This window comes from Vidua macroura, chromosome Z (genome assembly GCF_024509145.1).
Source record: "Vidua macroura isolate BioBank_ID:100142 chromosome Z, ASM2450914v1, whole genome shotgun sequence".
In the NCBI taxonomy this organism is placed as follows: domain Eukaryota; kingdom Metazoa; phylum Chordata; class Aves; order Passeriformes; family Viduidae; genus Vidua; species Vidua macroura.
This window is the reverse complement of record NC_071611.1, coordinates 62,624,315-62,638,450: the sequence shown is the minus strand read 5'-3', so window position 1 is coordinate 62,638,450 and position 14,136 is coordinate 62,624,315. Positions and strand designations below refer to the sequence as shown.

The following is a 14,136-nucleotide window of genomic DNA, read 5'->3' as shown; positions in this document are numbered from 1 at the left end:
TCAGCCATTTTTGGATAGCCCTGGTCTGACCTCATGGCTCACCCTGCTTTAAGTAGGAGGTTGAGCTAAAGACCTCCTAATGTCCCTTCCAACCTGAATTTTCCTGTGATCTTATGATTGTCCACCAGGATTGGAAGAAGTTTCCTAGCAACAAGAAACTGAAGGCACTGGTAATGGTTGAAACTTAGTGTCAGGGAAAAATGCCAGAATTCTAATCTGAGAGTTGAATTGACCAATATTATGTATGTCTCCCTTAAAACAAGGGAAGCTGTACCTTCATTGTGAATCCTTTGAAATGCTTTTTCTCTGTACCTCTGACATGCTCTTCATTCCCTTAATTCACACAGATCACTCTACTTCTGATCTGATTCCATCCACTGACTGGCTGATAGACAATATTGGTATAGCTGTGGGTGATGACGGATAGGTAGCACTGCAGCATCATCAATATACTGCTGGTCCTTCCTTCTGTGATATCTCTCCCAAATCATTCAATGGGTGGTACATGCTGAAATGAGAAGGATCAGAAAGTTCTGGAACTTAGTGTATTGTCTATTAATAGAGGAGAGGCGAGAGGCACACTGAGAAATAACTCACTCCATTTGAGTAAGTTAACTGGGAATTCATTAAGCTCTCTTAAGAAGGATAATTATTTATAGTCAATAGCTTTATGAATTATGGGAATAGCATTAATTCTGTTGAGACATACTAAGATTAATATGAATGTCAAGCCCTCTCCACCAGCACAGAAAATTACACAACAGAGCCACTAGCCTGTCCCATTTCCACTATAACATTATTCATTAGATCAATTTATTTTGGCTTTTCAATAAGCTTTTTAGGAGTTTGCCTGAAAAAGGGAAGGTTAATGGTGAGTCCCAGTTAACTTGAATTAGTATATTCTCTGTATATTTTTGCCAGACTTTCATTCTGACAACCCTTCATTTTTGAAAAAGAAAGGAAAGGTTTTTTTTCCTGAAGTAATATGTTCATTATTTGGTCCAGTACCAGTAGTTGATATTTATTACCTAGATTTAAAGCTGAAAGACATAAGGTTGACAAATACTCAACTGAAACCTGTTGCACAATACTATGTGAAGAGTGTGTAAGGAACTTTGAAAATGTTAGAATATAAGAAAACAATTTTTCTGAGAATATTCAATTTCCTCAATACTCTTCTACTGTTCTACTCAGAGCAGAATTATAGTTTCACATAATGGTGGATGTTTGGCTGTGGTGTAAACTGAAACTTGTCCTGATTGATTAAAAAAAAAAAAAAATTAATAATTTCTTGATATGGACCTTCCCAGATGCAGTGGAGGCAGATATAAAGTAATCTTGCCCTATAATTAAGTTTTGTTGCAGCTTTTGAGAAAATTACTGCATTCTTGCTTTGAGGTTCTGTTGCTTGTGCACAAATATGTCACAATTTTTCTTCAATATAGAATATCAGTAAAAAAAAAATCCATTTATGAAATGTCACCAAATATATACAAACTGGTTATTAGAGTTATGGTTGAGGCCAATGTTACTTTATTCACTAGGTTCTTGCTCCTTAGTTTATGGGCTTAATATTGTTTTAGCAAGCAAATGAATGTGTTTAAATCAGAGATTTCTGGTCAAGCTTGAATCACTAATTAATTTTCTTGCCATGGGGGAGGATAATCTTTGGCCATTATTTTAATATGAGAGAGAATAATCTCTTTAAAAGATCACAGAACCACAGAATATTCTGAGTTGGAAGAGGTCCTCAGGATCATGAAGTCCAGCTACTTAAGTGAATGGCCTGTAGAGGGATTAAACCCACAATCCTGGCATTAATAGCACCATGCTCTGGCCAACTGAGCTAATCTGGGTGGACTGGACTGTCCTGGATCTTGATCTCTGCAATCAGCAATTCATCTAGATTCATCTGTCTGCTTGCTTTTGAGTCAGAAGTTAGTTTATAAAGTTTTAAGATGCCAAGCAAGGAAATAAGAATGCAGATGCATAAACCTCTTCAGAAGTTCTTCTTTGGTTGTTTGCAAACCAAGACAGCTCATTAGCACTGGCATTCTAAGTGATATAGACCTTTCATGGCTGAAGGCATTTTTGATTTGATCAATGATTTGATAGTAAGAATTTGCATATATAGAAGGCGTGCTCTCATATAAATAATAAAGTGTGGAAGTGTTTGAGTTATATAGATGTTGGAAATCCTTTTGGGTTTTTGTTTGTTTTTCAAAATCTTAATAGGATTAGTTTAGGTAAAAGCATCTGATGTTTCAGCCTGTTCTTGGTGCTGTAATTTTCCTTAGTTACCTCAGTGTGAGATCAGTTATTTCTCAAGTTTGTAAGTCTTAACCATGCAAAGGTATGCATTAAGTTATTGAATAACCAGCCTGATTTCTGTTCTTGTTTTTTTTATACAGTTGTTCTGCTCTTCATAACTATTGAAGAATTGTCATGGTTTCCACCTTTTTTTTTTCAGTTTAATTGATGAAACTTTGAAAGTTTTACCAGTGAAGCAGTAAAATAGTGCATTTTTATTAGGACTACCTAGGGAAAAATTAGAGCAGTAGTATCAACTTGGAAATAATTTTATGATAGAAATTTAAAACAGGACAGATATTCTGGTTTGGATTGTGAAATGTTTAACCCTACATTTTTCATAAAATCTCAGATTATGTTTTGGAATTCAAAAGATCACTGATGTAGATTTCATAGTTATGCAGGTTTCTATTAACAGTTGTGATGTTGCCTGTTCACTACAGATTCAAGTATGTCAGGTCTAGAAATAATACACTTTTTCTACCCAGAGCATTACCAATCTTGTTTTAAGACTCATCCCCATCTTCCTCTCATTAGCCAGTAAAGAAATAAATAGTCTCCTAATGCCTTATGGAATAAATCTCAGATAATTTAATTGTTCTTTAAGTTTTGTATTGTTAGACTATACTAATAAGTCAGAAGTGTCAGAGGAACAAGTGTCCACAAACTGTCATTACTCACCTGCCTGCACAATGCAGAAATGTTTTTGAATAGATGTGACTGTCCTGAATCGCAATAAAAAATTCAAACAGCCTATACAAAACCCAGCAGCTTTAAATAAGTGTAATTCTAGCATGAGAAAGGAAACATGGCAGGAGCCTGAATTTCATAAAAACATAGTACTTGTCTGTCTCATATACTAAGTGTGAAATGTGTATTATACTGTGGGCAAAAGACCCATATACATGCCAGCAGTTTTCATGTGAGTGGGGTAATCAGTGTCTTAAATTTTTCAATGGGCCCTCCCATAAACCCTTTTATATAGATGTAGATTCATTAATTTCAAATGTTCACCAATAGTGCAAAATGTTGGAAGTGGTAATATCTAATTTCTTTAGAATCAAGGAGAAGTCAGAAGAAAATTTATTATGTGGACTTTCCCAGCTCCACTTTTCCTTGCAAATAGGAACATCCAGTGATCTGTGCTGTGGGTGGGACACTGATGGCATGTTTTCCCTTTCATTATATATCTGGTAAACAGTTCTTTTTTATATTGTGTATTGAATAGCAATATTAGTAACAATACTAGTATATTTAATACAATCTAGATGATTAGCATCTCAACTGCATCATTTTTTGTGAGCCCTGAAGATCTGGTGTATTTGTGTCTCAGGTGCAGATTCAATTCTAGGGCAGGTCCTGTGAGAATGAGTTGTTACTGGTCTTGTTTATTCTTGGTTTGATCTTTCTTTTTTTCTTCAATGTTTCTATAACTGTAATGGTGCTGGGTTCAGACATTTTGAAGCAGTCTGAATATGTCTTGACGGATGCTTACTTTTGTTTCTTACCCCAAACTAAGCCTCTGTAGAAGTGCCTGTTGAATACCATGTGCCTTTTACTTCATGAAAGATAAAAAAATGTGTTACTTCTCATCATGAAGCAATGATTATATTATCCATACAAAGATGGATATGTTGTAAATATTCATAGAAGACAGCTGCAAGCTAAAAGATGTTGCTCCCAAATCATAAGTTTCTTAATTGCATCACTGTAAAGAAAAGATCAAAGATAATGTGATTTCATTTGATTACTGAGTCATCCAAATAAGCAGGGAGCTCTAGTGACAGTTCTTCTGAGGTAGCAGATTGCAGTTGGTATTTAAGGAAAAGTATTTTAAAACAATGCCCATAATTACACATAGAAGTATTAAAATAATCTCTGTAGTTTCCTAGGGTTTGATGGAGCTTAACAATTGACATAATGATGTTTTACTAAGGCTGTTCTTAAGATATTTGCAAGCACCTCACTGCAGGGTGTAGGTGTGGTGAGTCACCCATTCAGCATACAGCTCCCATTCATTCCATTCCCACATTGTAGCTTTTCTGATTTTGTATGACCTATGCAGCGTTTTGTTGTCAATCAACCTTGGTTTTATACAGTAAGGCCTCTGGCTTTCTTTTGACTTGAATGAATAGTGCCATTCATTCACATCATACTTTTCTGCAGATACTATTCTAAAACAGGGATCAAGCAGTTGGCATCTAATGTGCAAGAACTGTAAGACAAAGAATTTGTGCAAACCAAATAACTGGAGGAGAAAAAGGAAGGGATGTTTTTTTTTTTTTTTAGTAGGGATCATGCAATGGAGAAGGCAGAGCAAGCACAATCATTCTAATCTGCCACTTGTCATGCTATGCTCCTCTAGAAGGGAAAGAAGTCTTTTTTTTGTCTTGCAGATATTCCAAAATTACTAAAACATTGCCTTACATATGTACAGGCTGGGGTTTTGGTTTTTTTGTGGGTTTTTTTTTGGTTTTTTTTTTTGCTTTCTCCTGAAAGAGACCAAACTTTATGTTTTTACATCTGGTAATTTTTTTTAGATCTTGGATACTGTCGTTCTTGCTTCAGTTGTTATCACACCTATGCTATGGCCAGCATAGCTCAGGTACAGTCACAGTCTGAAAGTAATTTTGGGGGAGGTAGAATGAGCTTCTTGGGTACGAGTAGTAAGAGTGAGAGAAGACAGAGGCTTAGGAAAGGATTGCATGAATGGAGGAACTAAATCACAACCTGGTAGAGTAAGCAAAGAGTTACTCCATGCGGGTATTTATGGCCTGAAAAGGGAAGCGGAATCAAGTAGTAGAAAGGAGAAAAGTGTAAAGTGGCTGACTACTCTTTCCTGTCAAATACAGAACAACACTAACTGCTGATCCTACATGATCCTTTGTTTGAAGCTTTAATACTGTCCGTAAAATTTACCTGATTTAAAAGCAAAAATTTCTGCATCATCTGCTATGGCAGTACAAGATGTTGTCTCCTACCTGATCCTTGTGATTTGTGAATGCCTTTCTGATGCTACATTAATCAGCATCATCATCTAGCTTATCCCTTTAGAGAAAGTCATTAACTTTTTGCTTCTTGAAACATCTGGGAAGGTATGATTCAGTGTACTTCTCTCAATAGCTATAATTTTTAATCCTTTAAAATTATTCTTTAGAACTAGCTAAAGCTGTTTTCTGATTGCAGTTGATATCTTATTTTAAGACCATTTTACAGGACAGAGACTCTGGTATAAGTTACTTTCCCTTTGTTTTCAACCTCTCCCCTCTTACCAATAAGGAGAGACAAATGCAAAAAGATACAAGTGGGGAAAAAAAACAGTTTACTAAAAGAAAATAGCAAAACGCAAGAAATACAAAGCCTCTGGGTCAGATGGTCTGCCGAGGAAGAAAGGAGGCAAGATGGCTGCTGCCCAGGCAGCCCACATGGCCCAGAGGACAAAGACAAGAGGGTGGAGAGGCCCCTGCACCAGGCTGTGGGGCTGAGAGAGAGAACAAAGGACACAAGAGAGCAAACGAGCTTCCACAGTTCAAGAAAACAAACTCCACCCCCCAGACAATCAAAACAGGGAGCAGGGAAGAAACAAAACCTGGGAAGAACAATTTTTGTTAAAAACGAGGCAGTGCTGCTGGGGTGCTGGTGCAGGCTTCGTGTCACAGCTAGGCAGACTTTCTCCTAAAATGTGCTGGCAAAAAAAAGTGCTGGTAGACTGCTGGCAGCAGCTGGAACTTGTAGAATGGCTCCGATCCAGGGTGGTGGGCAGCTGTGAGTCCCCCTCCCTTGGCAAACAGCAGGCAGCAGCAGTGGAAGTATTGCAGAGCTCTCCAGAGCCCAGAGAGAACAAAAGAGAGAGCGTATCATGTCTGTTCCCTGTTTTAAAAGAGCTTCTCACGTTCCCTGTTTTAAAAGGGACCTAGCATCCCTCCCCTGCTGTAAACCAGGGTAGAACACACAAGTTCAATTTTCTGTCTGCAGGTCTTGAAGAGACAGCAAACTTTCATGGTTTGATGTAGAGAGAAACACGGAATACAGGATGTTGGGTCACCTGATGCCTTGTGCTACCTAGGTCAGCTAGGACAGTTTAGTACTGTGATTAAACAAGATTTAAAAGGTTTGGAATGTTTCAATGTGTTTATTATGCTGTTGATTGGTGGGTCTACCCATACTTAATTGATACTATTAAAGAAAGAAGTTTCTTCCATTTCCTCAGATCTTTAGAGATCACATAGCATGATTTTAAAAAGTAACAGCATTATGTGGTTCTCTTCTGTTTAGAGACTCTGAGGAAAATTATAAATACAGATGTAGGAAGATCAGTAGATAGATACAAGGTGCAGGGCTGATTAAATGTAACTAACCAAAATATTCATAATTCCAATTATCCTGCATACCCACATCTGGCATTAGCAGTTAAGTACACTGCTCTTCATTGAGTCCAACTCTTTTAGCTTCCATTTTTCCCAACATCATTTCCCAGCACATCTGGATGCTAAACAGAGGGTGGAAGAATCTCTGGTCCACTAAGAGAAAATTTATATACTGTGAGCAACATCTGTGCAATGGCCATCATGTAGTGATGTTTCCTGGTACTTCGCTATGGTAGTGCAAACACATGAGGCAGCTAGCACGCAACATAAAGTGAGAAATGCATATTTCTGGGTGGTAATTGAAAATGATAAATTAAAAAAAATTATATTGTTAAATATTTTAGTGTCGTTATATTGCCATATGCTGGTTTACATATCTCTGTGGATATTTACACTTGAAAGTTCAAATCTCCTTCCAGTTTCTCTGTAGCTAAGTTGTGGTTTATATAGTAAGGGCTATAAAGTAGAATTTTTCTAGGTAACTAGGTTACACTTACCTAGGGTTTTTTTAATGATTTAAACTTAATTTTTTGATTGCATGAAAATAAAGAACTCACATCATAAAAATGCATTTTCTTACTGAGTGGAAATCAAATTATATTATTTTTTTACCTAAGTGTCATTATTAATTTTTTTAATAAAATAATAATTAATCTTTCATAATTTTGTGTTTTAAAATAATATTTATTACATACATATGCATTTTGTGTATACATTTTATATTTTCTATGCAATGACTAAAGTGTAAACTTTGATATATAAGCAGTTGTCAGCAAAACAATAGATTTAATATTTTTGTTTAAAAATATTTATATCTGTGGCTGAATGAGACAGTCTATTCAATCTTACAAATATCATATTTAATAAAGAAAAATTCACTGCAAAGAGAAAAAATGTCTTTATCCATAAGCAACCAGATGAGAAATGGATTTTATTCAGTCAAATCCTTTTAGTCAATGAAACAGCACTTTCATGCCTACTGCACTCAAGTGATAATTAATATAGTCTAATTCAAGACATGATGCCTGAATTCATGTACTGTCATCAATACCCCATGTTAAAATCAAACCTTGACAGGGACTTAACACCCTGGAACAGGTCATCATATGATAATACTCTTTTTTCCTTTCAGTATTTGTCTTCAACCAAGCAAAGTATTACAAGATGAGGGGAAAAAAAGGAAAAGAATTACAAATGAAGAGTGATGCAGGCTGTGAATAGAACATATGTTAGGCTAGGCTGAGGCATCAGTGAATTATATCATTTCATGATGAAGTGGCAGTGGGGCTGAACGGACCTATTTTAAACCTTGATGTATTTTATCTCTACTGTATTTGGTCTGTCATCTTTGGAGAAAGACTTTGTGTAATTGAGAGTCAGCTCCAATTTGCATGACTTGAGCATGAAGTGTTAGCCAGATGAACAGTGTTATGGAAGAAAGGGAAACATCTAATAGACTATAAATGAGAAATAACCTTTATACCTCAGACATTTAAATGTGTTTTATTACATACCATGTTTAATGGTATTATTTTCATGGTACTATTAATAATATAAACAAGGTTTCAAAGTACTTTAAAATTTATTTAATTTTACTTCACTATTTTAATAAAACCTGCATATTTACAGTTGAGACATCCTTTGTCACACTGAGCATACAATATAACGGAACCAATTTGTCCTTACATAATTTTTATGAATGTAATTTCTTTTGTTCTTGAATTCAAGGTTCACATTCAGAGGCTAAGATTAAGTTTTATAGTTATTTATTAATTTGGAGAGGAATGTGTTTTGATGAGGTCATTATCATGCCCCAAACAACTGTATCTCTAGAAAAATCCTCAGGAAATTTGTATTTCTTATATTTTGCTTTTAGTATGGTTAAAAATACAATTTTAAGAAACTTTAGGTTTTCTAATTTTCATTTATTGTCCAGCAAGAAGCTGGCATATTGATGGTGTATGATATATGTTTGACCCTCAGTAGAAAGAATTTGTGATAGTTCTAATAAGTCAGTCTAAGTCTTCCAGCAGGTTTTGCTTTCTCATGTAAAAGAGTATGTGAACACCATGTAGTATGCCCAACACAGCTCAAGGGCTGTAGTCCAGAGTCACTAATTTGAATTTAATTGTATCCAATGTTTTGTTTGGATCTGGTTTTGTTAGAAAGATTCTTCAGATAAACCTCTGGAGACAGAATAATAATTTATTCTTACAGCTGGGGATAAGGACAAGTGATAGCATCTGTAATGCAAGGTACTTATTCTATATAAAACATTTTCTTGTGAGGTCAGTGTACTTATATGGAATTGCAATGAGTGTTTTTTACAAGCTCTTGTGCTTCCTCTGCATAGTTAGACAACAGTTTCGAGATTGGAATAAGTGTTATTAACAGCTGCTCAGAAGAAACATGGTAAAAAAGGCATAATAGTCAGTATATTAATGTTACTACTGGAGAGAACTCTTGTCTGCTAGCCATATTCACACTGACCATTTCCTGCATGAGGGGCATCCTCACAACCCAACAAATTCCATGTTGGGAAAGGATAGGTCTGCCTGCATAGCTTTGACAGCAGACTTTGGGTCACAGAGGTTCTGGTAAGTTCTTTGTCCTCAGAACCTGTGCATAAAAAATGGGTTGTTGCATAAATTCCTTTATATTGCCTTCTTCATAATGAAAACTTTGCTGCAGTTGGACTGGTAGTCTTTTTATGTTAGGTTTTTTATATAGGTCACAGCTCTAACATGAAGGAAATATTTAAAGTCTCTCTCTTTAGAAGTCTCTCATTACTAAAATGCTAATGTGATCATTCCTTGCTTTTGCATTATTTTATTAGTTTCACCTCAATTTGAGCTCTGTATAACTAATTTCTTCAAGGAGTCTCTAGATACTGTGTCCATTCATGATGCACTATGTTGCACTCTGTTAGGTATGAATAAAATTTTCCTATGAATAAAATAATTATAACACAACAACATTTAACATCTTTGCCTTCAGTTATTGGAACAAACTGAATAATTTTCTACTGTGAGTATAAATGGGTAACTCTGTTTCAGCACACATCCAGGCTATAAAATTAAGCAGATTGTTTAATGATGAGAAGCTTGTGTAAAGAATGAAGGTTCAGAATGAACAGTAAAAATGAAAGCTGAGAAAGTCATTGAGGCAAACAGAAATTTTTTTTTTTTTTTTTTTTTTTTTTTTGCATTGGTTCACTCTGTCCAGAGTTCTATGGGTGTTGCCTTTGCTTCAAACTGATGATCTTTTTCACTCTTGTAATGTGTAGCACTGTGCCTTATGGGCTCATTTTACTAGTAATTTTAGACATTTTATATAACTTGAATACCTTTTTACTGACTTCAAATTATACGTGTATGAATACACACATATATACACACCTATATTTTTAAAGAGGGGCAGATGTCATAAAAGTTGCCTGTTACTCAAAGACCAAATGTGCAACTGTTGAACAGCATCTTTTCACATGATTCCACTGTGAAAATTTACTTGAACCTGATTTTCTTTTTCCAAATCAAAAGGAAAGATTAATTCTGGATGGGGAGAAAAGTTATCAGAGTCTGCAAGATATGGATATAATTTGCCTTTAAACAGTAATAAACTTGTTGTGTCTACAGAGTAGAGATCCTTTCAAACTTTCCTGTTTTTTTTTTTTTCCCTTGCCTTTCTTGCTTGGATTCCCTTTTAGAGGTCTAACACTAATAAAACATTATCCTGAGTTAAAGGGCAATGACTTGTGGAGTCAATATGAGAGTTACATATTTTTTATCCTATTGTGAATAGTTTAGTTCAGTTTCCACATAGTGCATTGAAATAATTTTTCTTTTTTCTTTTCTCACATATGTACATTTAGTGTAAAAATTGTTTGAGAAAATGCATAATGGCAGCTACATAGTGAGTTTGAAACTGAAAATTAGGTGTTTATCTGTCTGTGCATCAGTTTGTGATATTCCTTCTGATGTTCACAGTGAGAGTGGCAGAAACTGGACAGTCAGTGGTAGGCAGATTAGAAGTGCTTTGTCTGTCTAAAACTATGCACAGCATGGCTCACAAAGTAAAATCAAAACCACTCCTTTCTCCTTTGGAGAAAAAAAAAATCTAAATGAAAAATCCGAATAAGTCAAATCTAATCAGAGGAAAGCTTACACATTAGCTGTTATGTTCTTGTTTATTCATACTTAGATGGCTTGAGATTTATACTTGGTTATTTTACATTCTGAAAAGAATTTTATCTTTCCTACTAAATGTTAGATGCTACAATTGTATTAATTGTACTACTAATAATGATGGAATTGGAGAAAAGGTGAATTACAGTGTTTTTATGTTGTTTTTAGATTATAGATATGACTTCTAACCAGTCTACAAATATTAGCATTAGTAATTACAAAACATATTTGTTTTAATTTTGTTTGAAAAATCAGTAGTTTTTACCTGGAAAAATTTAGAGAATTGTAGTATGCAACTTTTCATATTTACCTTCCAGCATTTTAAAATTTGGTTCATGGTTCTGAAAAGATCTATGCATTTTAAGTATTAAAATTTTTAAAACTTGAATTCACTTTTATATATATATAAAATAGACTTTCTGAAGTTTTTTTAATGGGGTCAGTATTTTGAAAATCATTATTGAATTTTATTACTGAGAAGTAAAATTGTCCATCTTATAAATAAAAAAGGCAATGTGGTACCTGCATGCCTAGTAGCAAGCTGTAGCTCTCCCAGATATGTTTGTTACAAAATCTGAAAATAAAATCAGTGCATTCAAAATAACTTTAGAGAAATTTATTTTCTGTTGAAAAAGTAAAATCAGAATATTAAACATCATTTACCTGGGAAAAATAAGCACCCAGAGCCATGAACTCCATCATTCCTTTATATCATTAAAAAAGACAAGTTCACAAAAGACCAAACATAGGAAAACATTTAATGCAAAGGTTTTTAATTTTCCATATTAATTTTTAGTTTACATGAGCTCTATTGTCCACACATTAACAGTTAAAGGATAAATAAAAGGAACAATAAGCATTAGTAATTGTTCACAAATTACATCTTCTTTAATCAGTTGTGAACTAGGAAGTGGAATTATGCTGTAAAACCAAAAATCTGTTTGGGAATTTGACCTTGATAGCACAGAATTATCACTATGATGAACCTACCACACTTCTTTCCAGAAACATTTTTATTCACTTTTTTTTCCCCTGAACAATATTATTTGTTGCAGTTATTGCAGAGAAGTATCTTGCTTTCATTTATATATATATTTTTAACCCCCTCTTTATCTAGTACCCATGCCCCCTTTGCACTAAAGGAACATAGGAAACTGCTCTGTACTTCCGGTGTTTGTAACAGGATTCTTGTTCCAGATTCCAGGATAGTAGAACAGCTGGAAGTGTTGAGTGGCTGTCTGTACCGGTACTCCCATCTTTGTAGCATTAAAATTAATTTTCCTCATCTTGGTGTATAAAGAACCCATGTGAGCCCCTTACCTCTTACCTCATTATCTGAAATTTTACAGTGACACCAACAGCAGGAGATGTGGTGGAGCAGCTTTTTGGATATCAAAAGTTGAAGACCTGGGAGTATTCACTTGAATAGACACTGCAGTTCTTGTAGCCTTTAATAGGTTCTTCTTTTACATCTGCTGATGGCTGGAGCAATGAGGATGGATATGATCCAGGTTTTCCCATCACTTGCATAGCTCACGATTTTCCTACTTAAGGAAGAGAACAACTAGGCACATATCTGAGGATTGTGCCTAGTAGTAATCAGCAATCTGCTGACTGTCACAGAGGAGGCTGAATAACTGAACATGTTAATTTATGTATACTGCAGTGTTGTGACACAAGGTAAAAATTAAAGTGGTTTGTTAACTATTTTAGCTGCTGCAGTAGTGTATTTATTTTGTGCATGTAGTGGGACACACGCTGTGCTCCATAAAATCACTGTTCCTGAGCACTGTGTTTTTATAGAAGCATTATGTTTAATATGGATGGATATGGTGGGGGAGGGGGCAGTTTGGATCCCAGTTGGATGTAAGTATGCAGTGACACTAAGGTGCTCAGGCTGGGAAATTTGTGGCTATTCAATGAAACAGTCACCTGATCTTCTTGGAATGAAATTTGGAGATAGGTGTTTCTATTACATTTGTTTTCATTTGTGGTCACTAAGCTCCAACTTGTTCTGTCTGGTAATTTCATGACATCACATTAATTTCCTTCAAAGAACCCAAAACACAGTTATTTCAATAGTGAACGTACCACTGTCTGACATTGTCAGTGGGAATGAGGGTGTAGATTTACAGACAGTAGAATTAGAGTAATATAGACCTGAAAGTTAAACTTAGAGATTTTGGGGTCAAACCTTAGTGTTTTTGAGGTGAATGACATCAATCTTTCAGCATTGATTTCAGTGGTGTTGGGGTTCATGTCTTTCAAATTCCATAGAGGATACTGTAAACTGTTAATTATGTCTTCATATAGCCTCAAGGATAAAATACTGATAGTTAAATACTTTGCATAGATTTATAGTTGTAAGAATACATTGTTTGTATCTAAGGATATATTAATAATTTTTTCTAAGCTACATCTTCAAAATGTTTGAAGATATTTTCCTTGCATATAGTCATAAAAATAAAAACTTCTGTTACTAACAGGTACATAAAATATGGTGAAACCATATTTTTGAAATGTAAGGCCATTCTGAATTATTCTGTTAGATAGAAATGCTAAATTTGTTAAAACTAAGTTGAATTGTATCAACAGATACAACTAGCTCTAAAGCAGGCTCATATTTTAGATGAATGCTTTCTGTAATAACAAGAGCAGCCATTTCTGAAGTAAAAATAAAGGAAATATAAAAGTAGGTTTAGGAACATGAGACAGTACTTTAGTTAATTATATAATGATGATGATAAAAATTGAGTATAATCATATTTACAGTTGTTTCGTTCAGTGATTGAAATTTAAATATATCTCTTGAATGCACTTGATATAAAATAAGCTCAAAATTTATGGGCAAAAGGGTGAAAGGAATAGAAATAATTAGATTATTTGACAGGATGTAATCCTCAAAACTGTCTGCATCTTCTGCTTTTTTTTTTTTAATTTTTATTCTCATTATAGGTAAGCACTTTTATTAAAGCCATATAATCTACCCACCTGAATAAAAAATAGGTGTTTGAAGAATTTATATATTCCTTGCTTCACTTGATAATTTTACAACCATCAAAAATACACAAGACCTGCACAAACCACAGTTAATAGTGCTGGAAGGACTTGTAATGATAATTTGAAAAAACATGGAAGCTTCTATTTCACTTTTTGCGTGCTCAGTGTTTTAGTTATCAATAGAGGGAGGAAATAATTACAGAGATCAGTAAATTGAAAAATAAATGACAGGCTGTGTCCTGTAAGCACATTATGTGACTGACTTAAGTATTTGC

The 14,136-nt window shown here is 34.6% G+C and overlaps 1 protein-coding gene across 4 annotated transcripts in view; it reads left to right on the top strand.

The window, feature by feature from the left end:
• Positions 1 to 14,136, top strand: part of KIAA0825 (KIAA0825 ortholog) — a 248,950-nt gene that overhangs the window by 167,040 nt on the left and 67,774 nt on the right. The window contains exon 20 of one of the 4 annotated variants that reach the window (XM_054003604.1): positions 12,211 to 12,388. The exons of the other annotated variants lie outside the window; for them this stretch is intronic. Coding sequence (XP_053859579.1) covers positions 12,211 to 12,286 — 76 coding nt within the window. The 3' untranslated portion in view covers positions 12,287 to 12,388. Of the gene's footprint in view, positions 1 to 12,210; positions 12,389 to 14,136 lie in introns of those variants that run through there. 4 annotated transcript variants of the gene reach the window in all.